This window comes from Artemia sp. Qi Xiang Cuo, chromosome 4, assembly GCF_049724085.1.
Source record: "Artemia sp. Qi Xiang Cuo chromosome 4, ASM4972408v1, whole genome shotgun sequence".
NCBI lineage: Eukaryota > Metazoa > Arthropoda > Branchiopoda > Anostraca > Artemiidae > Artemia > Artemia sp. Qi Xiang Cuo.
In genome coordinates this window covers 74,805,788-74,830,352 of record NC_142797.1, presented here as the reverse complement: position 1 = coordinate 74,830,352, position 24,565 = coordinate 74,805,788, and the positions used below count along the sequence as shown (strand labels likewise).

At 36.0% G+C, this 24,565-nt stretch overlaps 1 protein-coding gene across 2 annotated transcripts in view; it reads right to left on the bottom strand.

The window, feature by feature from the left end:
• The window catches only part of LOC148953430 (uncharacterized), a 47,814-nt gene that overhangs the window by 9,044 nt on the left and 14,205 nt on the right, over positions 1-24,565 (bottom strand). Inside the window, exons 2-3 of one of the 2 annotated variants that reach the window (XR_016141640.1) lie at positions 12,275-13,509; positions 8,289-8,396 (exon numbers count right to left, since the gene is read on the bottom strand). Coding sequence is in view for 1 of the 2 variants with exons in the window: in XM_089087680.1 (XP_088943806.1) it covers positions 8,233-8,396; positions 12,275-13,236 (1,126 nt within the window). In the remaining variant the exon portion in view is untranslated. Of the gene's footprint in view, positions 1-8,232; positions 8,397-12,274; positions 13,510-24,565 lie in introns of both variants that reach the window. The other variant, XM_089087680.1, reaches the window with a different exon arrangement.

Sequence of the window (24,565 nt, the reverse complement as noted above, 5' to 3'; positions counted from 1 at the left end):
ATGACCATGTATTCAATGTCATAAGTTTAATTTTAGACCTTTCCTATATCCAGTATTCACGATATTCAGCTTGTAGAAACCAGTGCCCCGGAGACACTTTCCTGTGACTTAGTTTTGAGTTCATCAATCAATTTGGAAGTTTCTTGATAATATAAGGCCCATCACTACTCAATGTACTTATCTGCTGCAGCTGAAAAGCAGCATCATCCATCGTCTTAAGTGAACACTCTTTGAAATTTCCACATGTTGCTTCCCTCAAAAAAGAGGTTTCAAGATCTCAATGTGAACATTTTGGAAACATTATGTTAAACAAATAACTTATGCCATTACAACAGTTACCACCTTCTACCTGATATACTTGATGTAATAAAGTTTTTCAGCCATATAGACGGTTACTTTTACAACCCTGGTACTTTTGACATTATTATGGGAACTCTGGAAAGTTCCAGCTGAGACAGCTACAAGCCATAACTGACAAGAGTCTAGTTTCGTCAATACATTTGACCTATAGTCATCACTTTTATTTCATCCCATTTATTCCAGTTAGAATAAACTAGCATAAACTGAATATTTACAGATTGCTGCCCACAAATATTGAAAACCACTCTTGAATGAGACTAAGTAGGCCAATACTTACTTCGGCAACATCCCCCTTAATAATTTTCCTATAACTGGCCTAAATGTCACATTGACTGCGAAATCTGGCGGCTATCCATGTTGGGAAAGGAGGCACTATATCGGAATTATAAGTCGAGGAGGAACTGCCAAAAGAGGACTTAACATTCAAGTAAAGCAATGCAACATAAAGCAATGCATTCAAGTAAAGCAACAATGTAAGACAACATTGGCAGGAAGAATGTCAAAATACAACCGAGTGAAACTAATGTCAAAATAGCTGATCGGTTTAGAATTATTAAAAACGACAAAACTAAGCTTCCCATTTTCGGAGGCTTTAATATAGCGCAGTGGCGCACTCACTCTTAAACATGTGTGTAATTATTTTTAAGCTTGATTTGACTGTTTTTAATCATTTAAGGCTTCATAAAATTATTTACAATGGGTGTCTGGTCTCAAAGAGTGCCCTTTTAGATCCGCATGTTCTAAATTTCTACAGACTTTTCGACAACATGTGGCGGGAGGAATTTCCCCTTAATTTAAGGATATACTTCGGACTAATATTTTCGGACTAAAATATTTTAAATATTTTCGGACTAAGCTTGTATTAAATACTTTCTTAGACCATACTGGCTATACACGACATATGAAACTAAGAGAGGAAAGGAAATAATAAATGAAAAATAAAACCAAAAAAGGGCGAGAAAACGAGGATTTTGCCAGGCAATGGCAAAAACATGAAAACGAAAAACAAGCAAATATTTCGACAAGGACCTCCACCAAGTCGTCCGCAGTGCTAAACAAAAAAAATAAAAGAAAAAAAACAACAAAAATCTAACCTTTTGGAGTTTACTGTACCAGATACGAACAGACACTGAATGAAAGACTCCAAAAGGTTAGATTTTTTTGTTGTTTTTTCTTTCTTTTCTTTTTGTTTAGCACTGAGGACGACTTGGCGGAGGTCCTTGTCGAAATATTTGCTTGTTTTTCGTCTTCATGTTTTTGCTACAGGCTGACAAAATAAAAAGAATGAAGAAAAGAAGGTAATTCTGAAATATACTGTCTATATTCCAATATACTACTACTTCTACTACTAATACCAACTCACCGCAGCACGTAGCCGCCTGAGGCCAACACAGCTACGCACCCTCCTCCTCCATCCCAATCTATTCAAAGCCTCCCTCTTTACACCCTCCAGGAAGTTCCCATTTCCTTTAAATCTTTCTTAATGACATTCTCCCACCCCAATCGCTCACGACTCGCTTTCCGTTTACATATACAGTATATGGTGCAGAATGACTTGAGTAAATGGTATCCAAAGATCTAAAAAAGAGAATTTTAATAACAATGAATACCGTACATCAAAAGATATATGCTGGTTCAAAATATAGACAGTTCATTGTGTTTAATGTCAAAGGCTACGAGCCTGAAAAAATTTTCCTGATTTTAAAAAGGCGAGTGATCTTAATGAAAATCAAACCATTAGATTCAGCATATTATAGAACCCTACCGTGGAGGTTTCATCAGAAATGTGTAATCTAGAAAAATGTTGAATTTTGCATATTTTTTTCCAGAAGAAAAATCGCGGATGCATGATTATTTTTCTTTTCAGGAGTGATCTTAACTAACCGATGGTCCTAGAAGATCGGAAGAGGGCTTGTTAGAAAAAAAATATAAGTTATAATGTCGTTTTAAAGAGACCTAAAAGATTACGCCACAAGAAAGTAGTGTTTACTACCATTTTGTTGCACCAAACTAGGATTTTGTCCATTATCATAGGCAGCGCGCTAGCGTAAAGAACGATGTGGGCCCAATGTGTTTTTTTTTCTCTTTTTCTCCATACCCGGGCACTTCGTATCGAAGGAGTTGTCGTAGAAACTTCGAAAAGGGCTCATTCGATTGGAAATTGGAGGGGCTTATACCCTTTTTGATTGTCGAAAGTGATTGGAAGGTGACTAACACCCCTTCCACGCCCACCATTTCCCGAAACACATCTAATCAAAATTTTGAGATAGCCATTTTGTTCAGCGTAGTTGATTTCCACATAGGAATTATCTTTTTGAAGAGGACACTCCCCCACAGCCCTCAAGGCAAGGGTTGTAAGTCATGCCCTGGGGGCATATAAGGTTTTTAAAGAAGGCGTTGTCGTAGAAACTTCAAAGAAAGCTCATTCGATTGGAAATTCAAAGGGTTGAGGAAGACACTTCCCCACAACCGTCAGGGCAAGGATTATAAGTTATACCCTGGGGGCATCTAAGGTTATTATTGAAATCTTTGTCGAAGAAACTTGAAAAAGGGCTCATTCGATTTGAAATTCAAAGGGCTAGTACCCTTTTTAAAAGTCGAAAGTGATTTGAGGGCAACTAATCCCCCTCTCACGCCCACCTTTTCCCGAAAGACATCGGATCATAATTTTTAGATAGCAATTTTATTCAACGTAGTTGAAGGTTTTGGAAATTGGGTCTTTGAGGATGACAACCCCTCCACCCCCACAGCCCGCAGGGGACGCTTTGTAAGTTATGCCCTGGGGGCATACAAAAGTTTTTATTGAAAGCGTTGTCGTAGAAACTTCAAAAGGGATCATTCAATTGGAAATTGAAAGGGCTAGTGCCTTTTTTAATATTTCAAAGTGATTGGATAGCGACTAACGCCCCTCTCACGCCCACCATTTTCCCAAACACATCCAATCAAAATTTTGAGATATCTATTTTCTTCAACGCAGTTGAACGTTCTGGAAATTAGGTCTTTTAGGACGATAGCCCCCCTCAGATCCCTCAGTACAAGGGTTTTAAGTTATGTCCTGGGGGCATATAAGGTTTATATAGAAAGTTGTTGTATAAATCATAGGCAGCGCAATTGCGCTGCCGAAGTAAAGAACGAGGACACTCGAGAACGAGACAAAAAAAAGGGGACTAAGTAAAGAGGACACTCCCACACTGACCTCATGGCAAGGGTTTTAAGTTATGCCCTGGGGGAATATAAGAACGATGTTGGCACTATGTATTATTTTTTAATTTTTTTTCTTTAGAGCAGGGCACTTCGTATCGAAGAGGTTGTCGTAGAAACTTCAAAAAGGGCTCATTCAACTGGAAATTGGAGTGGCTTGTGCTGTTTTTAATAGTCGAAAGTGATTGGAAGGCGACTAACACCCCTTCCACGCCCACCATTTCCCGAAACACATCCAATCAAAATTTTGAGATAGTCATTTTGTTCAGCGTAGTTGATTTCCAGATAGAAATTATGGTTCTGAGGACAGTCCCCCACAGCCCTTAGGGCAAGGTTTATAAGTTATGCCCTGGGGGCACATAAGGTTTTTTATAGAAGGCGTTGTCGTAGAAACTTCAAACAAGGCTCATTCGATTGGAAATTCAAAGGGCTAGTGCCCTTTTTAATAGTCGAAAGTGATTGGATGGTAACTAATCCCGTCTCACGCCCACCTTTTCCCCAAATACATCTAATCAAAACTTTGAGATAGCCATTTTATTCAACGTAGTTTTAAGTTCTGGAAAATAGGTCTTTGAGGATGACAACCCCCTCCCCCACAGCCCTCAGGGAAAGGGTTGTATATTATGGCCAGGGGGCATATAAGGTTTTTATATAATGCGTTGTCGTATAAACTTCAAAAAGGGCTCATTCGATTGGAAATTGAAATGGCTAGTGCTAGTACTGAAAACGAGCAGAAATTAACATAAGTTGGGCGCAAAACCCCTATGCCTTCCCAAGGCCAGAACATAATTTGCACTTTACTGAAAAAATACAAATGAATGTGCATCTTCAGTTTAATATACAAAATACTGATATTTAGTAATCAAAATGTTAATATTATTTGATTTATTAAAGTTATAAAAGCAAAAACATTTATATTTTTTCAGTACCGTAAAGTGCAAATTTTGTTCTGGCCTTGGGAAGGCACAGGGGTTTTGCGCCCAAGTTATGTTAATTTCTGCTCGCTTTGAGTTTGACTTAGTTATTTATTGTAATGTCTGTTTGCTTTTGGTTTCATTTATTTATCGATGCTGATTTGCGGTAGTTTCACGTTTGGTAGATTATTTGATTTTATTTTTGCTCATTTTTTGTTTAATGGAGTTCTTCAATTGTCTTTGAAAGACATATTTTGTGGAAAAAGTTTTTTTAATTAATAAATTGAAAAAAACACCCCTTAAAGGTACTTCAGAAGGGAAATCCTTCCTTTGTCCACCTAGTGGGTGCGTACTATAATTCCCGGCACTAGATCAAGATCACGGGAAGTAGTAACTAGAACTTTTAAGTTCCAGCCTGTTATCTATGTGCAATTCCATCATAGGGCGGCCCTTCTACAATTGCCACAAATTTTTATTTTCAAGTTATTTTCTGTAATCTTTATCTTACCCAGCTATGATAACTTAGCCCCAAAACACGGAAGAGAATTAAAAGAAACAAAAATGTAAAAATAGATAATATAGGATATTCTACATCCTATATTTTGGAACATACATAGAATATTCCAATTAGTCCAAGAATTTGCTCCGAAGGTGCAAAGGATTTTCCTAATGAAATTTTTCGGGGGAGAATATTCCAGGAGGGAGGGGGAGAATTTTCCAGCACCAGTAAAACTACTTGGCGATGCATTTTTTTTTTTTAATTTACAGCAATTTGTACATATTTGTATTGTCCCTTCAAATATTTCCTTGATGAAGCTTAAATAACCTTTAAGAAAAAAAAATTAAAACAGATATTTTTAATTTGTATAAATATATAAATAAAATTAAACAATAACACTGAAAAAAAGACACAACTTTTAATAAGATAGCAAACTTTGTCCTTCAATTGAGAGTTTACAGTGTTCCTTTTTAAGAGTCAAAGGAAATTGGAGGAGAACCGACCCACCTGAAAACAATTGTTGTTTGAGCTGTCAGTTTTTATTTGTCATAATATCAAAAAGAAAATAAAAAAACAAACCATATTAACCAAGATGAGTAAAAAGAACTAATGAAATGTAGCTTCACGGTTTAATATGTACTGATATGTACTGATATTTAGTCCTGAAAGTCCGAGCCGTTTTGTATTTACTAACGGTATAAAAGGCAAAATGTTTAAAAGGTATTTGGTTTTTGTGAAGTGTAAATGACATTCGGGTCTTTATGGGGCCTAGGGGGGCATTAGCCCTGCTGCTACTTGCTGTAGTTTCTGTTTGTTTGAAGTTTAACTTGATTATTTATTGTAATTTCTGTTCGTTTCGGGTTTCTGTTCGTTTAGTAATGGGGCTAATGCCTCATAGAGACAAGAACGGAACTTGCGCCTTACTGAAAACAATTCTTAGTTAAAGAGTAATTCAAATGTGAAGCAAACATAACTTACTGAAAACAGCCCAAAAATAAATAGAGTAACCCAGAACTTTAACTAAAAATTGTTTTCAGTAAGGCGCAAGTTCCGTTCTTGTCTCTACGAGGCATTAGCCCCACTCTTATTTGGTTTAGTTTCTATTTGTTTCAAATTTAACTTCATTATTTATTGTAATTTCTGATTGTTTTGGTTTTCAGTTGCTAATTGATAGGGATTTATGTTTAATTTAAACTTCTGTTACTATTTGACTTTGTTGTTTGTTGTTTGTTTGATGCACTCCTGGGTAGGTTGCCCATTGTGCACGTCTCCACGATTTCATCAGAGCCTCTAGGGATGAAAGGTATTCCACGTCAAAATTCAGCTGTCCAGCTGTTGTTCTGTCATGACCGAGGGTCAAATAATTTAAAAAGCCATCTGGCTTTTGTCTTTTGTCACTGTGATTAGGGAAGGGTTTCGAAGAATCTCAAGGCAAAAACTATTAAATCAATGTCAAGCTATATTCAGCTCTGTCCAATGGCGTCATATTTGAGCCTCTATATTTACAATTCAAACACAACTGGCTGATATGGCAATTTAAACTGATGAGCTTGGCTTGCAATATATACACATACTCATACATATACATATCACTAAATTACATGTTCAATATCAAAATAATGTGCAATAATATTAATATATACAATTATTAATACAAATTACAGCACTAATTGTAGCTTAGTATCTACAATAAAATGGCCTAATACTTCCAAAGATTTTCTCCTAGCCCAAGGTGGTGTCTCTGCTTGGCCCAGGATACTTCTGAGCGTGAATGCTCCAAAATACTTTAGGCAAGCTTTTTTCGGTGGCAATCTCTGTGTCTCATACTGTTTACAACACATTAAAATATGCCTAACATCCTCTTCTACATTGCAGACCTCACATAATGGAGAATCTACTGACTTCCATTTAAATAAAACACTCCTAATTCGAGCATGACCTGTTCTGAGCCTGAATATACTGATAGCCAGGTGTCTGACTGGGTGGCATAGATCATGAGGTGGTGTACCATAATCATACAAATCAAGGATCTGGTTCTGAGAACCTTTGACCAAAAGCCTCTTTCTCCTTCTCCTTTAGCAACTTATCATAATAACATAAGAAATCATTCACTAATACTGACAAACTAAATTCTCCCCATACCTAGCACCCTATTTTGCCAGCTTATCTGCCTGCTCATTTCCCCTAATTCCAACATGTGCTGGTCGCCATATTGCCACAATCTCACACTTGGCTGTCTTCAGTTTTGGCAGTATCTTTTCTAAAAGCAGCACTGATTTTCTTGCTGGCCTATGACCATACATCAAATAATTCAGCACTGAAAGTGAGTCACTACATATCAAATATTTACCTACTGGTAAAACACTTGCAATAAATTCAAACGCTTTCAATAGTGCATACAACTCATGTGAAAAGATTGACAACTTCTCTGTTGCTTTAAAAGACAGTGCATGACTGAGCCCAAGGACCACAACTGCAGCCCCACCCCCAGTGGCAAAGCATAACCCATCAGTGAATACCATCCTATGTGCAGTCTGTGTCCACTGGTCTACCTATTCATGCCACCTAGCTCTTTCCATCTCTGGTGGTTCTTCTGGGATCTGGAGAATGGGGGTATTGCTATATTTGACTTTATACCTGTACTAGAAGCTGAACCTACCTCATCAATAACATCAGGAGTTGGGATAGGAGCAGGTGTTTCAGAGATGGTGGAGTTGATTTTGGTTGGAATCTTTGGTTCTGATCATATGTTTCAATAAGTTCTTTGTAGATAATGTCATTTGGGATCAACATAAAATATTGTGCTTCTAATTTCTTCATTCTAGTTTCTAATGTTGTCAGTCCTAGTTCACAGTATATTGCAGGTAGGGGGGTTGATTCTAGGCATCTAAGAATTTTCCTCAGTATACAATGCAGGGCTGTATCCAGTTTCTTCAGGAGTTGGGCAGTTATTTGACTTTACAAGTATTACACTCGTCTTAGGACGAATGTAGTTCCTTAATTTCTTTGAAAAATTTCTTTCGACGAAAAAGTTTTTTAAATTAATAATTGAAAAGGATATAACAGAAGAGAATAATTGTTGACTTTTTTACGCACCAATAAGCGTTATTTCTTCGCTTTTTTAAATCATAACTATTTTTAAACAAGCACTTAGACCTGTTTCAATGAGTTTTTAACCACAAGAACAAATTAAGGAAAACAAATAAAGACTGACTGCACCATTAAAACAAGAGAAAACCATAACAATAAAAGACTTACCAACACAATGCATGAATGAAGCTTTTATTTCAGGTTGGTGAATATCAGGTACTTGCATTTGGTCACTAAGCTTCATCACCAGCAGGTCAATCCAGTTTAGACCCTCGCCCTGATCTCGGGGCATAACTGTATCATTTAAGTTTGAATTTGAAGCGGCCTTCAGTCTGTAATAAAAAGAACTTGATTGTTTTTACTACTATATTGGAGAGTAGAGGTTGATATACAAAAAAAGAAGGAAAAAAAAATGTCCTTATGTCTATCTATATCCTTTTAAGATTATTCTATGGAAACTGCCTAATATTAGTGTATTTTTTTGGGAGGGACTGTATTTTTTGTTTTCTTTCCTATGTATCTGGTCGATTCAACTCATATGATCCACTCTTCCACAACCCCTAAAAATAGAGTTTGGTGTTCCGCAAGGGTTGGTTATTAAACATGCACTCTTTAAATATATGTAAATGACCTTACTAATCCGGTACCAAATTCAAAGCCTACGATTTTCTGACGTTTTTGTCAATTAGTATCCCAACTTCTCAATCACCAACACCACTAACTTTGACAAGCTTTCGTATTTTTTTAATGCTCTTATTCCTTTTGCTGATGACAGTACTCTTGGTACAGCTGGTAGAATTGAGTCAGATATTTTTTCAAAGATATCGGGCTTTTTCAAAAGAATTATCAGGTGGTTTGCTGTCAACAACCTTTCTTTCAATCTAGGGAAGTTACTTTTTCTCAAAAGTCTCCAAGGCTTGCCCTGGTATAATGGAGTATACGTATCAAGAAGCCCCTCAAGTAGGCCCAAGGGCCATTACATTTGATTCCTAAGCATATAATCTTTCATTTAAGCATTGTACGGAATTTAGCAAGGTAAACGTATCAAGGAGTCTCAGAATCCTTAGAAAGATATAACAGAAATTTACAGGGTAAGGCCAATTCCAGGGGGAGGTAGGAGTTTTCACCCCCCCCCCCCTGAAATGTTTGTCCGACTCGTAAAAACGTAACAAAATTAAAATAAACAAATTTTTTATACGTTTTTAAATTTTTTTTGCCACCCCCCCCCCCAAAAAAAAAAAATTCTTTTGTAAACACATCCCCCTCCCCGAAAAAAAAATCCTGCATACACCCCTGTCACAAGGTCAATTCTTGGAATCCTTTTCTACAGGCTAGTTCAGTCTTATGTTTATTCGGGTGTCTAACTTTCAATAATCACAGAGGTCATTTTCAGAGCTTTATGATAAAATCAGATGTATTATTCAGTATAAATTAACTGTTCTTATTTAAACTCTAGCTTGACTAGAATACTATTCATTTTCTGTGTTGTGTTTCTGTGTTGTGCTTCTGTTTTTTTGTTTTTTTTTAAGAAGAAAAAGTTTCATTAAAAGAAACGAACACATCAACAAAAAACCCAAAGTTTCATTTTTCCAGAGCTGAATAACCACCTTCCTGCTACCCTATGTAATAATATATATTTTATGTCTGATCAATCAACTTATCATTTCTGCACTTTCAACATTTTACATATTCCTCAAATTCCATCTGTAAGGTCTGACTTGAGCTCTCTGACAGCTTGCACAAACGATTTGGAATAGGATCCTAGAGCTTGTTGAAAACTAAAATACATGTAGTATCTTCAAAATGAATGTTGAGGAATTTCTTGCTAAAGATTTTTTTTTTGTCCTCAGGAGTTGATGGTTTGCCTTGGTATTTACTTGAAGCGATAAAATGATGTCATATGGTCCTCCCTAGGTTGAATTTTAAGGGTTTTTGTGGAGAGCAAGTGGATTTTGTATTTTGTTTGTTTTTACCTATTCTAGTAGATTTAGTATATTGCATTTTTTTTATTTGTTTCTATACATTTTTTTCTCTCTCCAATGTTCTTTCCTGGCCATGGAACTTAATGGAGGGGGTGGGGACAGTACCGAAGTATATTTTTTGTATGTGAGCTTATAGTTACTGATTTTTGTTATGTTATGTTTTAGAAATAAATTTTATCTCATCCATATATGTCTTATATGTGTTATAAGCCTTTTAATCCGATTATATCTATCTTGTAGAAACTATAAAGATGATCTTTATACTTTTTGCAGCATGAAAGGTTGGCTAAGCTTGACTAGATTTAGCTCTTGTTGTCAAAAAGATAATACAATAGTAGGCTATACTAGCCTACTACTGCTAACAACTCACTTCAGCATCAAGTCACCTGAGGCCAACACAACTGCATACGCTCTTCCCCAGCCCAAATCCATTCATAGCTTCATACTTTACCCCCTTCAAAGAAGTTTCAACTTCAATCCTTCTTTATGACCTCCCACCCCATTCAAGGAAGAGCTACATTTCATTTGATTCTAGCTGGATGGTCAAAAAATGTCACATCCTTCATTTGCAAATATGTCTCCGAGCCATTTCAGCCTTTCTCTCATTATAGCCTTAGAAAATAAGATGAGGATACACGTTTTGTACAGCTTATTGTTTGATATATGGTCATCCAAAAAGGTACTCAAAAATATATCTACACAATTCTTTGGGAAAACATCTTGCAAATCATCCTCCGTCTTGCAAAACATCCACGTTTACAACTTGATCGTTGTCATCACCATAGCAGCCTATATTCTAGTTTCGGTCTGTGGATTTATCTTTCTATTATTCGGAATTTTTTTCAACTGTGAAAAAAGACACTGGTTCTTGGCCATTCTACTTTTTATATCTTCACTGCTTCCGCCATCTTTACTAATAATGCTACTCAGGCAAGTAAAGCTTCATTTATTCCTTGTCTAAGCAACTTAGCCCTTTTAACATTAATTTTCTAACTTATTCTGGAACCATTAACTCTCAAAACCTCCGGAAAGTTATTCATTTTGATGGCGTTCTTTTATAGACACTCAATCAAGGTCCTGCGCATAATTTATACAAGTCAGGACTAAAGGAATCTTTTGATTCGGGCAATTCTCACTTATTAATCTAATAATAAAACTTTGTCAATGAGCCCTCTTCCCTTCCAAAGACCACATTGCTCTTATTTTAATAATTTAACTACATGAACTCTAGGTGTAAAACGTAGCATCAGGCTAAGTAATTTGCTTCCTACAGAAACTGCTTCCTACAGGGCGCCATTGCTGGGCAAACTAATATTTTGACTAATATACGTCCTTGACTAATGAACTAAGAATATGTTTCAGGAAAATCATTTTTTTTTTTTTTATAACGATTTTACATTCCATTTTGCAAAACATACGCAGCTAGCCTTATTTTTGTGCATTAGGGTCCGCTTAACCTGATACAAGTTTCAAACTGTTTGGAGAAGTTCTTTTTGCCTTTTTTGGGCCCCATTTTTAGGGAAACCCATTTTCACTTTTCCTTGTGTATCGAGGCCCTCTTGGCCCAAGAAGCAAAAGAAATAAGTTTTGACCTATCATAAACAAATTGCGTCCTTTATTGGATGCTATTTCTAAGAGGATCCATGCCCCCAACCATTTTTAGTACTAAGGTACCCTTGGACGCGAGACGTGAAGTTTAAGTTCCAAACTGATCAGAGATGTTTTAGTTCCAAACTGATCAAGTTCCAAAGTTCCAAGTTTAAGTTCCAAACTGATCAGAGGACCTATTTGGTCTATTTTTGGACCTCCTTACATTCATTCTCCTTTGCAACAAAATTTGAGGCCTTAGCCCAAAGGAAGATTCCTTGAAGTTTAAAACCCATCAGACAACCAGGATCAAACATACCAGCTTTCTTCTACTATGTAACCTATCTGGGAAAAAGAGGAATTTGCAGTTTAAGGCAACTACACCTGAGACTGTGTGTAATGTTCCTAAAAGACAGATTTTTAGAGCTCTTAACTACTCTGAGAAAATACTTATCTAAAAATTTTGATCCAATTGCTATTGGGATTATCGGGATTCCCAGGGAACAAAAGTGGTTTTTTTCCCTCCAATCGACTCTAGCCATCAAAGCTGGCCCAAGAACAATAAGTTTTAAGTCAAATTTCTACGACCAACCAACAAAAAGAAATAATAAATAAATAAAAATAAATAAATAAAATAATACATGTGAGATACTTTGTTCCTTTGCTTCTTCCCTTCTATTGCTTTGTTTTTCAATAAATGACGTCTCAGCAGATCCTCTTCTGAAACATTCTTCTTTTTATGCACAGTATACACATCACATACACCTTTTTTTGGTTTATAAATCTCAATATTTAGCTTATCAAAAAACTGATCAAACATCTGCATTGACAAACACTTCCTTTCTTTTTCCTCACATGACATCTTATATAGAGAGTAGACGTCCACTTTGGTTTTGAACTGTGAATCAAGATATAACTTAGGTATAAGTGGGCTATTACAAAAACCAGGTAGTTTTGGCAAGTCTTTTAAAAAATTGCATAAATGATCTTTGTCTCTTTCTGTGACTCTGCCTCCACTTTTCCCTCTCGGTTTCGCTCCATGATTATTATGCATTTTTCTCAACCAAGAGAGTAGACGCCCTTGACCAAGTCCTAAGGTACTCAAGAACATCTTTTTGCAGACTCGCTTTTCAGCTCCACTATTGTCTTTTAAGTAATAAAAAAGAGTAACTGATCTTCTTGATTGGACAACATTAGTACGTTTGGTCTCAGTGCACCTAACCAATTTACAGACATAAATAGACTTTTGGCAACCATTCAGGTTCCAGAATGATTCAAATATAGCTATTCTATCTTGCTGAGTGAAATATTTGCAAGAAAACAAAGCGCTATTACTGCACTTATTTGAATTACATGGAGCACTCATTACAATGGCAGGTCTGGCAACCATCTCCCATTTGCCTTTAATTTTTTTATAGGCCATATAAGCTTTGCCTTGATCTCTCAACAACTTATTTTGCTTCCTTGTGGATTTTTGAGTAATTTCACCATTATCATGAAAGTCATCTTCTGTTCCACTGCATGTATTTACACTATTTTCACAATTACCCTCGTTTTTAAGTTTTTTATTTGCTTCATACACAGAGTGACTCTCAGAATCCATACTTACAACTCCTGAACCATCTACCTTATGTTCAATTAGATCCTCAGGAATGGGTCCTATGCTGCTTGATATTTCAGCATCAAAAGTTGTTAATTCATTTTAGACAGTTTCATTGTCCAGGTTAATCTCACCATGAGCAACATATCTACTGCTTTCCGAGTCACTACTACTGTGATTGGATTGGATACGTTGTGGTTATCTCTTCAAAAGTTGGGTTTACAATGTCAGCAGCAGAGGGAAGCTCAGTTCATGTCAATTGCTTCATCGATTCTCCTAAAAGAGACAGTATTATACTTCACCTGCAACATTATTTATTAATAAGAATTAGTTTACAAAAAAGGGGGAAATAACTATGCCATTTTCTACTGAAACCTAAATTTCTTCAAAGAAACATTTGAAAAAAGATTTAAGTTTACAAGCACCATAGGTCTTCTACTTATGCATGTGCCAGACCTGAGTATAATAGCTATACACAGCATATAAAGCATCATAGCTTGCACAAGGAGGCTAGGGAATGCAAAGCACTGACCTCTGAATAAAATCAATGTGGGCAATTACACATTTTATTTTTTTGGTATATTTTCGTTTTCAGGAAATCTTGATATGCCAATTTTAGAGTGGCAACACCAATTAATTACAGACAAGGAATTATCAAAACATGATTAGTTAATGGGTTAATCAAATGCCCCCCCCCCCCCGGAAAGACAGGCCAGTTATATGATCAGATATATCTAAGAGATTACATTCTAAGAGATTATCTAAGAGATTACAAAACTAGGACCTGGAAATGAAGACATCATATTCAAATCTCGTAAGCAGGTCTTTCTACTGCGTTCGCTTATTAGAGCGAGGGGTAGAAGACAGAGAGAATAAATATATAACTCATTATTATCAAACCAATTAAAAATGGTTTAAGACAAAAGAATAGGGGAGCACTTGAGAAACGCTCAAAGCAGAAGCTTCAAATAAGGTGTGACAGATAAGTAAGAAAAGTAAGATAAGTAAGTTTGAGATAAGTAAGAAAATGGATGAGTTGTCTACCCGTTTTAGAAGTCAAAATAGAACAGTCCACGACTTTCCATTGGCTAGTCTTGTGCATTAAAATCGTGATTTTGATTTCATTTGTTTTTCTCTCTTCCATAGTTATCGCAGTTTAATTTTGTATTGTAGCGTAGTGTGATTTTTTCGTTCTTTTTTCTTTCGTTTTGATAACTCCTTTGAGCATTTACATGTATTTGTATGAAGGGTTGAAATAAAATTATTATTATTATTATATGCTTCATTAACTTTAAGCAATAATAACATTCGCAAAAAATTAACCTTGACTGACGGCTATTTTCTTGATCTTTCCCAGATACTGAATTCCTTGAATATGCTCTCAGATAACTAACCTTAAACATATCCAAAGAAGTTTGAAAAATAAATATACTGCAAAATAATTGACCAACTGTCATCGATTATTTAAAATATTTATTTACTTATTCCAAATTCAATTACAATACCCAAAGTGCTTAAAATTACCAACATTCTGGCTTACCAGCTTCTGGCTTACCAGCTTCTGGCTTACCAGATAATTACCAACATGTCTACCAGCTTATGTCCGGATCATGTTAGTCAACATGACTACAGCGCTAATCATGTATCTCGTTTGTAATTTCCCGAGTTGAACAGTGTTCAACTTTCAGAAATAAAATTTTATTATCGATTAATCAGAATCAAGACAAACTTTTTGGAAAATAAAAGTTACTAAATCTGATTTCCTTCTTAGACCTAGGATAAATGCCCTTTTATGAGTGTCAATCTATTGGGCTATTGCCTAATAACAACTGTGCTTTCTTTTCGGGCTTATATTCTACTATAAAGGGTTTCAGAAAAACAACATTTTCTTTCAGAGACCAATCTCAAAATCATATGATATTGATTCATTAATAAATCGGTTATGCACTAGAAGACACCCAACATCTCTAATCTTTGAAAAAAATATGGATTGCTTAAAAATTTCATATTTAGAAAACAAAGCTAAAAAAATTAAAGAAGACTTTCAACACAACAAAACACACCTATTAAAAAACAAATAAACATCATGTGTCAAACAGTTCGTGGTAACGAACTGTAAGTAAGGAGCGACCCGGCTCAATAGTAATCGAAATTCTAAAAAACGGAATTTTGGTACCAATAGATACATCAAAAGAACCAGATAGATTTTTATGCTGATTTCCAATATATAAGTTTCGTCAAGTTTAGTTTCACACATCAAAAGTTACGCGCCTGAGAAACTTTGCTTTATTTTCGAAAAAGTGGAAAACACCCCCTAAAAGTCATAGAACTTCAATGAAAATCACACCATCAGATTCAGTGTATCAGAGAACCCTACCATAGTAGTTTCAAGCTGCTATCTGCAAAAATGTGGAATTTTGTATTTTTTGCCAGTTTAAAGATCACAGATGCGTGTTAATTTGCTTGTTTGTTTGTTTTCTCCCCAGGGGTGATTGTATAGACTTTGTGGCCGTAGAACATCGCGGAAGGGCTCATTCAAATGGAAATTAAAAGTTTTAGTGGCGTTTTAAGTGACCAAAAATGGAGGGCAACTAGGCCTCCTCCCACACTCATTTTTTTCCAAAGTCACCCGATCAAAATTTTGAGGTAGCCATTTTGTTCAGCAATGTCGAAAAATACAATAACTATGTCTTTGAGGATGATCATGTTTCCTCTAATTCAAAAACAAAATCTGCTCCTTGGTCCAAAATTAAGAATTTAGTTTATGCATACAAACAACTCTAGTTCAAATCAGGTGAACAGCTCTCTAATCTGGCTGTATCACAAAAGTGCATTGTCAATGAGTCCAGTAAATATTAATGAAAGAAGTCCAGGAATATCTGCAAAAGTGAATTCAGAAAAACCACCCATAATAACTTACATAAATCTTGACCTTATATTCAACTCAAACCATTACTACAATAGCAACTTTGATTACCACATTACAGATATTCAGAGTTGTTCTGACAGAAGTGAGTTTAATAGACTGTCTAAAAGTAATAGACTGACAACCTTTTCCTGGTTTAAGTATACATGTTAGTATAATTTTAGAAGGATCATGCCAATCAGGAGAGTTTTAACCTGGACATAGTCATAGTTTAAGCAAATTTAATAAAAGTTTGCTGTGGTCAAGCATGAAAACCTGTCTAGGAAAAGTTTATTGATTTATTTTTAGAATTGATTTGTTTCCATTTTGTTGCTGCCAAATTGACTTTTCTATGATGTAAAATAAATTCACGTGAGATTCTAAGTAGAGTACGATTCTACTAAGCACTGTCTGCGTTACGTTCAAAATTTGCTCCGTGATAACGTAATGTGAAACCATAAGTTATGCTAGTGTGAAAGGTCCTTCCACATAATGTGAAAGAACTATTAAATATTTGTACCTCCCCTTTCATAACGCGTCAAAGTCTTATGTCTTTGAATGTCTTTGAAAAAATTCGAGAACAACAAAATTATGTCTTTGAAAACAACGAGAACAAGATTTGCACTTTACTGAAAAAATTTTTTTTTTTTTTTTTTATAACTTTAATAAATCAAATAATATTAATATTTTGATTACTAAATATCAGTATATGTATATTAAACTGACAATGCACATTCATTTGTATTTCTTACAGTAAAATACAAATTTTGTTCTGGCCTTAGGATGGCATAGGGGTTTTGAGCCCAACTTATGTTAATTTCTGCTCGTTTTGAGTTTTACTCGGTTATTTATTGTAATTTCTGTTCTTTTTGGATTTCATTTATTTATCGATGCTGATTTGTGGTAGTTTCATGCTTGGTTGATTATATGATTTTGTTTTTGCTCATTTTTTGTTTAATGGAGTTCTTTACTTTTCTTTGAAAAACTTATTTTGTGGAAACAATTTTATTAATTAATTTCTGTTCGTTTTATATTGACGTAGTCTTTTCAGGGAAAAAAGAAAATAGTACTTTAAAACTTTTCGTTTTTTTTAAGACTTTATAGTTTGACCTGCTATTTGTATGCTGGAGAAAAATTTTCAACAATTTTTTGCAAAATATACCCTTTTAAAAATTTGGACGCAAATATTAGTGTTTAATTTAGTTTCTTACCTCCTCTAGTTGACCTGAAATGGAAAACTTGATATCATTCGCAAAAAAATCTGTTTACTTTCTTTGATATCTTGGATACACTTACGCTATTTTGATTTGGTTAAATTTTAAGAGCAGAAGTAGCCCCGAAAGTTTGAACATAATACCCTGAGTCATTCTGGGGATACTGCTAAGATGCCTTATTGGGAATTAGCATTAACGCAGTGCATTTTGATTTAATCTTAAGGCAACATTTAGTTTTTAAACATAATGGGCAAATGGGAGGGTGGGCGTGGGAGGGGGATTAGTTGCCCTCTAATCACTTTCGACTATTAAAAATGCCATAAGCCCTTTCTATTTTCAATCGAATGAGCCCTTTTCGAAGTTCCAACGACAACTTCTTCGATACGAAGTACCCTGGTCTAAAGAACCACAGGAAAAAATAATACATTATACTTACATCAATCTGTACTATAAAAATGTCAAGCCTTCCAATCACTTTCGACTATTAAAAAGGGTACTAGGCCTTTCAATTTCCAATCGAATGAGGCCTTTTTGAAACGGCAAGATTTTCTATAAACACCTTATATACCCCCAGGGCATAAATTACAACCCTTATTCTAAGGGCTGTTAGGGTGGTTGTCATCCTCTAATACCGAATTTCCAGAATTTTCAACTATTTTAAAGAAAATGGCTATCTCAAAATTTTGATTGGATGTGTTATATGAAATGGTGGCCGTGAGAGGAACGTTAGTCACTCTCCAATCACTTTCAACCATTAAAAATGGCACAAGCCCTTTCAATTTCCAATCAAATGAGCCCTTTTGAAGTTTCTCCCACAACACTTTCAATAAAAACCTTATACGCCCCCAGGCCATAACTTACAATCCTTGCCCTGAGGGCTGGGGAGAACAAAATGGCTAGCTGAAAATTTTGATTGGATGTGGTTGGAGGAACAGTGGGCGTGAAAGGAGGGTTAGTTACACTCCAATCACTTTCAACTATTAAAAAGGGCACTAGCCCTCTCAATTTCCAATTGAATGAGCTCCTTTTGAAGTTTCTACGGCAACTCTTTCTATAAAAACCTTATATGCCCCCAGGGCGTAACTTACAACCCTTGCCCTGAGGGTTTTAGGGGGGGGAAGGGTTGTCATCCTTAAAGACCTAATTTCTAAAACTCAACTACGTTGAACAAAATGGCTATAAAAAAATTATGATTGGATGTGCTTGGGGAAAAGGTGGCGTGAGAGAGGGGTTATTTGCCCTCAAATGACTTTCGACTATTAAATAGGGCACTAACCCCTTGAATTTCGGATCGAATGAGCCCTTTTTCAAATTTCTACGACAAAGCTTTCAGTAAAAACCTTATATGCCCCCAAGATATACTTATAACCCTTGCCCTGACGACTGTGGGGGGAGTGTCATGCTCAAGGGTATAGTTCCCAGAACTTTAAACTGCGTGGAACAAAATGGCTATCTCAAAATGTTTATTGGATGTTTTTGGGGAAAGGCTGGGCTTTGAAGGTGTGTTAGTTGCCTTTCAATTACTTTCGACTATTAAAAAGGGCACTAGTCATTTAAATTTCTAATCGAATGAGCCCTTTTTGAAGTTTCTACGACAACGCGTTCTATAAAAACCTTATATGCCCCCAGGGCATAACTTACAACCCTTGCCCTGAGGGCTGTAGGTGGTTGTCATCCTCAAAGACCTAATTTCCAGAACTTGAAATTACGTTGAATAAAATGACTATCTCAAAATTTTGATTGGATGTGTTTGGGGAAATAGTGGGCGTGAGAGGGGTTTAGTTGCCCTCCAATCACTTTCGACTATTAAAAAGAGCACTACCCTTTGAATTTCTAATCGATTGAGCCCTTTTCGAAGTTTCTATGACAACGCCTTCTATAAAAACCTTATATGCCCCCAGGACATTACTTACAGCCCTTGCCCTGAGGGCTGTGGGGGAGTGTCATCCTCATAAATATAATTTCTATCTGGAAATCAACTACGCTGAATAAAATGGCTATCTAAAAATTTTGATTGGATGTGTTTCAGGAAATGGTGGGCGCGGAAGGTATGTTAGTTGGCATCCATTTACTTTCAACTATTAAAAAGGGTACTGACCAATTCAGTTTCGCATAGAATGAGCCCTTTTAGAAGTTTCTACGATAGCTTCTTCGATACGAAGTGTTCTGGGCTACAGGTAAAAATAAGGAATAACACATTGTACCAACATCGTTCTTTTATACCCTCAGGGTATAAATTAAAACCCTTGCTCCGTGGTCTCGAGGGAAGCTTTCTCCTCAAGAACCTAATTTCTATATGCAAATCAACTACGCTGAACAAAATGGTTATCTCAAAATTTTAATTGGATGTGTTTGGGGGAAGGAGGGGCGTGGGGGGGGGGAGTAGTTGCCCTCCAATCACTTTTGACTATTAAAAAGGGCACTAGCCACTCCAATGTCCAATCGAATTAGCCCTTTTCGAAGTTTCTACGACAACTCCTTCGATACGAAGTGCCCTGGTATGCAAAAAGAAAACAAAAAAATAATAATACATTGTGCCAACACCCGTTCTTTATTTAGGCAGCGCAATTACGCTGCCTTTGATTTCTACAACAACTTTCTATATAAACCTTATAAACCCCAGGGCATAACTTACAACCCTTGCACTGAGGGCTCTGAGGGGGTTATCATCCTAAAAGACCTAATTTCCAGAACATTCAACTACGGTGAACAAAGTGGATGTCTCAAAATTTTGATTGGATGTGTTTGGGAAAATGGTGGGCGTTAGAGGGGCTTTAGTCACTCTCCGATCACTGTCAACTAATAAAAATGGCACTAGCTCTTTCAATTTCAAATCAAATGAGCTCTTTTGATGTTTCTACCACAACACTTTCAATAAAAACCTTATATACCCCCAGGCCATAACTTACAACTCTTGTCCTGAGGGCTGGGGTGGGGGTTGTCATTCTCAAAGACCTAATTTCCAGAACTTTCTACTACGTTGAACAAAATGGCTGTCTGAAAATTTTGATTCGATACCTTTGATCAGGACACTCCTCCCACAATCTTCAGGGCAAGGGTTATAAGTTATGCCCTGGGGGCATATAAGGTTTTTATTGAAAGCTTTGTCATAGAAACATGAACAAGGGCTCATTTGATTGGAAATTCAAAGGGCTAGTGCCCTTTTTAATAGTCAAAAGTAAGTTGAGGGCAACAAATCCCGCTCTCACGCCCACCTTTTCCCCAAACACATCCAATCAAAATTTTTAGATAGCCATTTTTTTCAACGTAGTTGAAAGTTTTTTAGGTCTTTAAGGATGACAACCCTTCCCCCCACAGCCCTCAGGGCAAGGGTTGTAAGTTATGCCCTGGGGGCGTATAAGGTTCTTATAGAAAGCGTTGCCGTAGAAACTTCAAAAGGAGCTCATTCAATTGGAAATTGAGAGGGCTAGTGTCCTTTTTAATAGTTGAAAGCAATTAGAGGCTAACTAACCCCCCTCTCACGCCCACCATTCCTCCAAACACATCCAATCAAAATTTTCAGATAGCCATTTTGTTCGACGTAGTAGAAAGTTCTGGAAATTAAGACTTTGAGAATGACAAACCCTCCCAGCCCTCAGGGCAAGAGTTGTACGTTACGGCCTGGGGGCATATAAGGTTTTTATTGAAAGCATTGTCGTAAAAACTTCAAAAGGACTCACATTCAATTGAAAATTGAAAGGGCTAGTGCCTTTTTTAATAGTTGAAAGTGATTGGAGAGCGACTAACGCCCCTCTCACGCCCACCATTTTCCCAAACACATCCAATCAAATTTTTGAAATATCTATTTTTTTCAACGTAGTTGAAAGCTCTGGAAGTTAGGTCTTTTAGGATAAAAACCCCCTCAGGGCCCTCAGTGCAAGGTTTGTAAGTTATTCCCTGGGGGCATATAAGGTTTATATAGAAAGTTGTTGTAGAAATTTTAAAAAGGGCTCATTTGATTGGAAATTGAAATTGCCCTTTTTAATAGTCGAAAGTGAGTGGAGAGTAATTAACCCCCATCTCACACCCACCATTTCCTCAAACACATCCAATCAAAGAAGTGAGATAGCCATGTTTTTCTACACAGTGAAAATTTCCAGGAGGTCGATACTTGATGGTGACATACCCCACAGAGCGGTAAGGACAAAGGTTGCAACTTATGACTTGGGGACATATAAGGTTCTCATTGTTAGCTCTACTGTAAAAACTTCAAAACTGGGTCATTCAATTGGAAATTGAGAGGGATAGTGCCCTTTTTAATAGTCGAAAGCAATTAGAGGCTAACTAACCCCCCTCTCGAGCCCACCATTCCTCTAAACACATCCAATCAAAATTTTCAGATAGCCATTTCGTTCAACGTAGTAGAAAGTTCTGGAAATTAGGTCTTTGAGAATGACAACCCCTCCCCCCCCAGCCCTCAGGGCAAGGGTCGTAAGTTATGGCTTGGGGGCATATAAAGTTTTTATTGAAAGTGTTGTCGTAAAAACTGCAAAAGGTCTCATTTAATTGGAAATTGAAAGGGTATTGCCGTTTTTAATAGTTGACAGTGATTGAAGAGCAACTAAATGCCCTCTCACGCCCAACGTTTCCCCGAACACATCCAATCAAAATCTTGAGATAGCCATTTTGTTTAACATAGTTGAAAGTTCTGGAAATTAGGTCTTAGAGGTTGACAACCACCCTAACAGCCCTTAGAGTAAGGGTTGTAATTTATGCCCTGGGGCAGATAAGGTGTTTATAGAAAGCATTGTCGTTTCAAAAAGGGCTCATTCGATTGGAAATCGAAAGGCCTAGTGCCCTTTTTAATAGTCTAAAGTGATAGGAAGGCTTGACGTTTTTATAGTAAAGATTGATATGGGTATAATGTATTATTTTTAGTTGTTGTTGTTTAGACCAGGGCACTCCATATCAAAGGAGTTGTCGTAGGAACTTCAAAAAGGGCTCATTCGATTGAAAATAGAAAGGGCTGATGCCCTTTTAATAGTCGAAAGTGATTGGAGGGCAACTAGTCCCCCTCCCACGCCCACCCTCTCATTTGCCCATTATGTTTAAAGACTAAATGTTGCCATAAGATTAAATCAAAATGCACTGTGTTAATGCTAAATCCCAATAAGGCATCTCAGCAGTATCCCAAGAACGACTGAGGGTATTATGTTCAAACTTTCGGGGCTACTTCAGCTCTTAAAATTTAATCAAATCAAAATAGCGTAGGTGTATCCAAGCTATCAAAGAAAGTAAACAGATTTTTTTGTGAATGGTATCAAGTTTTCCATTTCAGGTCAACTAGGGGAGGTATGAAACTAAATTAAACACTACTATTTGTGTCCAGATTTTTAAAAGTGTGTATTTTGTTAAAAATTGCTGAAAATTTTCTCCAGGATACAAATAGCAGGCGAAACTATAAAGTCTTAAAAAAAACGAAAAGATATAAAGTATTATTTTCTTTTTCCCTGAAAATACTATGTCAATATAAAACAAACAGAAATTATTTAAAAAAAACTTTTCCACATAGTAAGTTTTCCAAAGAAAAGTAAAGAACTCCATTAAACAAAAATTTAGCAAAAATAAAATCAAATAATCTACCAAGCGTGAAACTACCACAAATCAGCATCGATAAATAAATGAAACCCAAAACAAACAGAAATTGCAACGAATAACCGAGTCAAACTCAAAACGAGCAAAAATTAACATAAATAGGGCTGAAAATCCCTATGCCTTCCCAAGGCCAGAACATAATTTGCACTTTACTGAAAAAAATATAAATGTTTTAACTTTTATAACTTTAATAAGTCAAATAATATTAACATTTTGATTACTAAAAATCAGTATATGTATATTAAACTGACAATGCAGATTCATTTGTAATGTAAATGATTAAGCAAAACTATAAATATAAATATAACATTAGTAATCTAAAAGTGTTGCTCTTTTTGTTCTAGCATGTCTCTTTCTGAAGAGCCATTATTGTAGACCTTTGCCAGGGTTGACAATAACAGCACTCCAGAAGGAGACCATGGTAGAACAAAAAGAGAGACATTTTAGATTGCTAATTTTACGGTTTGTTTGTGTTTTTGACAATTCATGTCTGTCCCTCCCCCCCCCCAATGGTCTCATGTAGCCGTAAACTATGTAAGAAAGTAACATAAAAATAATGAAAATTTCACTTTATAATAGGTAGCATATCTACATTAACCAGATTATCATGTTTCTATCTATTGTTATTCTTATTTACTCGTTTTTGTTAATAATAGGGTAAAATGTTATTTTTAAAACAAATTTGGAGGATTTTTTTAAAAGACCCTGAAACCAATCAAAAATGGCATCACAGCAAAACTGAAGTTACACCATTGCTGAAAACCGTAAATAGGCAACTTATTGCCCCACCTTCGACAAGAAGGAAAACTACAGTTTTGGAATGGTAGCCCTAATGCATCCTCTTTTTCTATTTTTGCTCAGTTTTTTTTTCTTTTTTTTTATAAACAGGGGAACTGAAACACCACAGAGAGTTGTTTAAGGCCTTGTTTAAAAGCTAATTTTATATCTAATTAGTTTTGAATATATTTTTAAACGTTAAAATCATGGTCTAAAAACTATAGACATGGTATGGTAGCAAGTTACCATTTGGGGCCCCATTAAGGTCTCAAAATGGAGTTTGCTGTAAAAGCAACTATTCTATTTAGAAATGGTATAAAAAGACATCAAGTGTTGCATTCACTTTCATCCTAGCTAAATTACATACGAATGTGTCGCCTGTATTTAACCAAAATAGTTTTTCTGGATTAGCCCAGTCCCAGCCATCAGTCAATTCCAACTATCAATATCATATCCAAGATGGGGCACTGCTGGAGCACTCTTGGCATTACTCTAAACCTGTCTGGACCTGGGAAACCTATTTTTTTTTTCAGTTTTGGTTTGACTGTGCTTTTCTTTGACTCTTGGTTTTGAAAACATAGCTCCTATAATGTGAGTGAGATTGAAAGCCACCTTAAAATTAATTTTTCTCTTAAATTTTACACTCATTTTCAAACTCTTTAAGACCTTGTACATCAGGATTTAGCAAAGTTATGAGACCCAGAACAGTTCCTTGAAGTTTTGTGTATGCTATAGATTTATTTCTGAAAGTTTCATTTTGATTGTACAAAGTTTGTGCAGTTCATCAAACCTTTTGAAGGGCCAATGAGTAGAGTTAGATTCTTCAAATATCTTTCCAAGC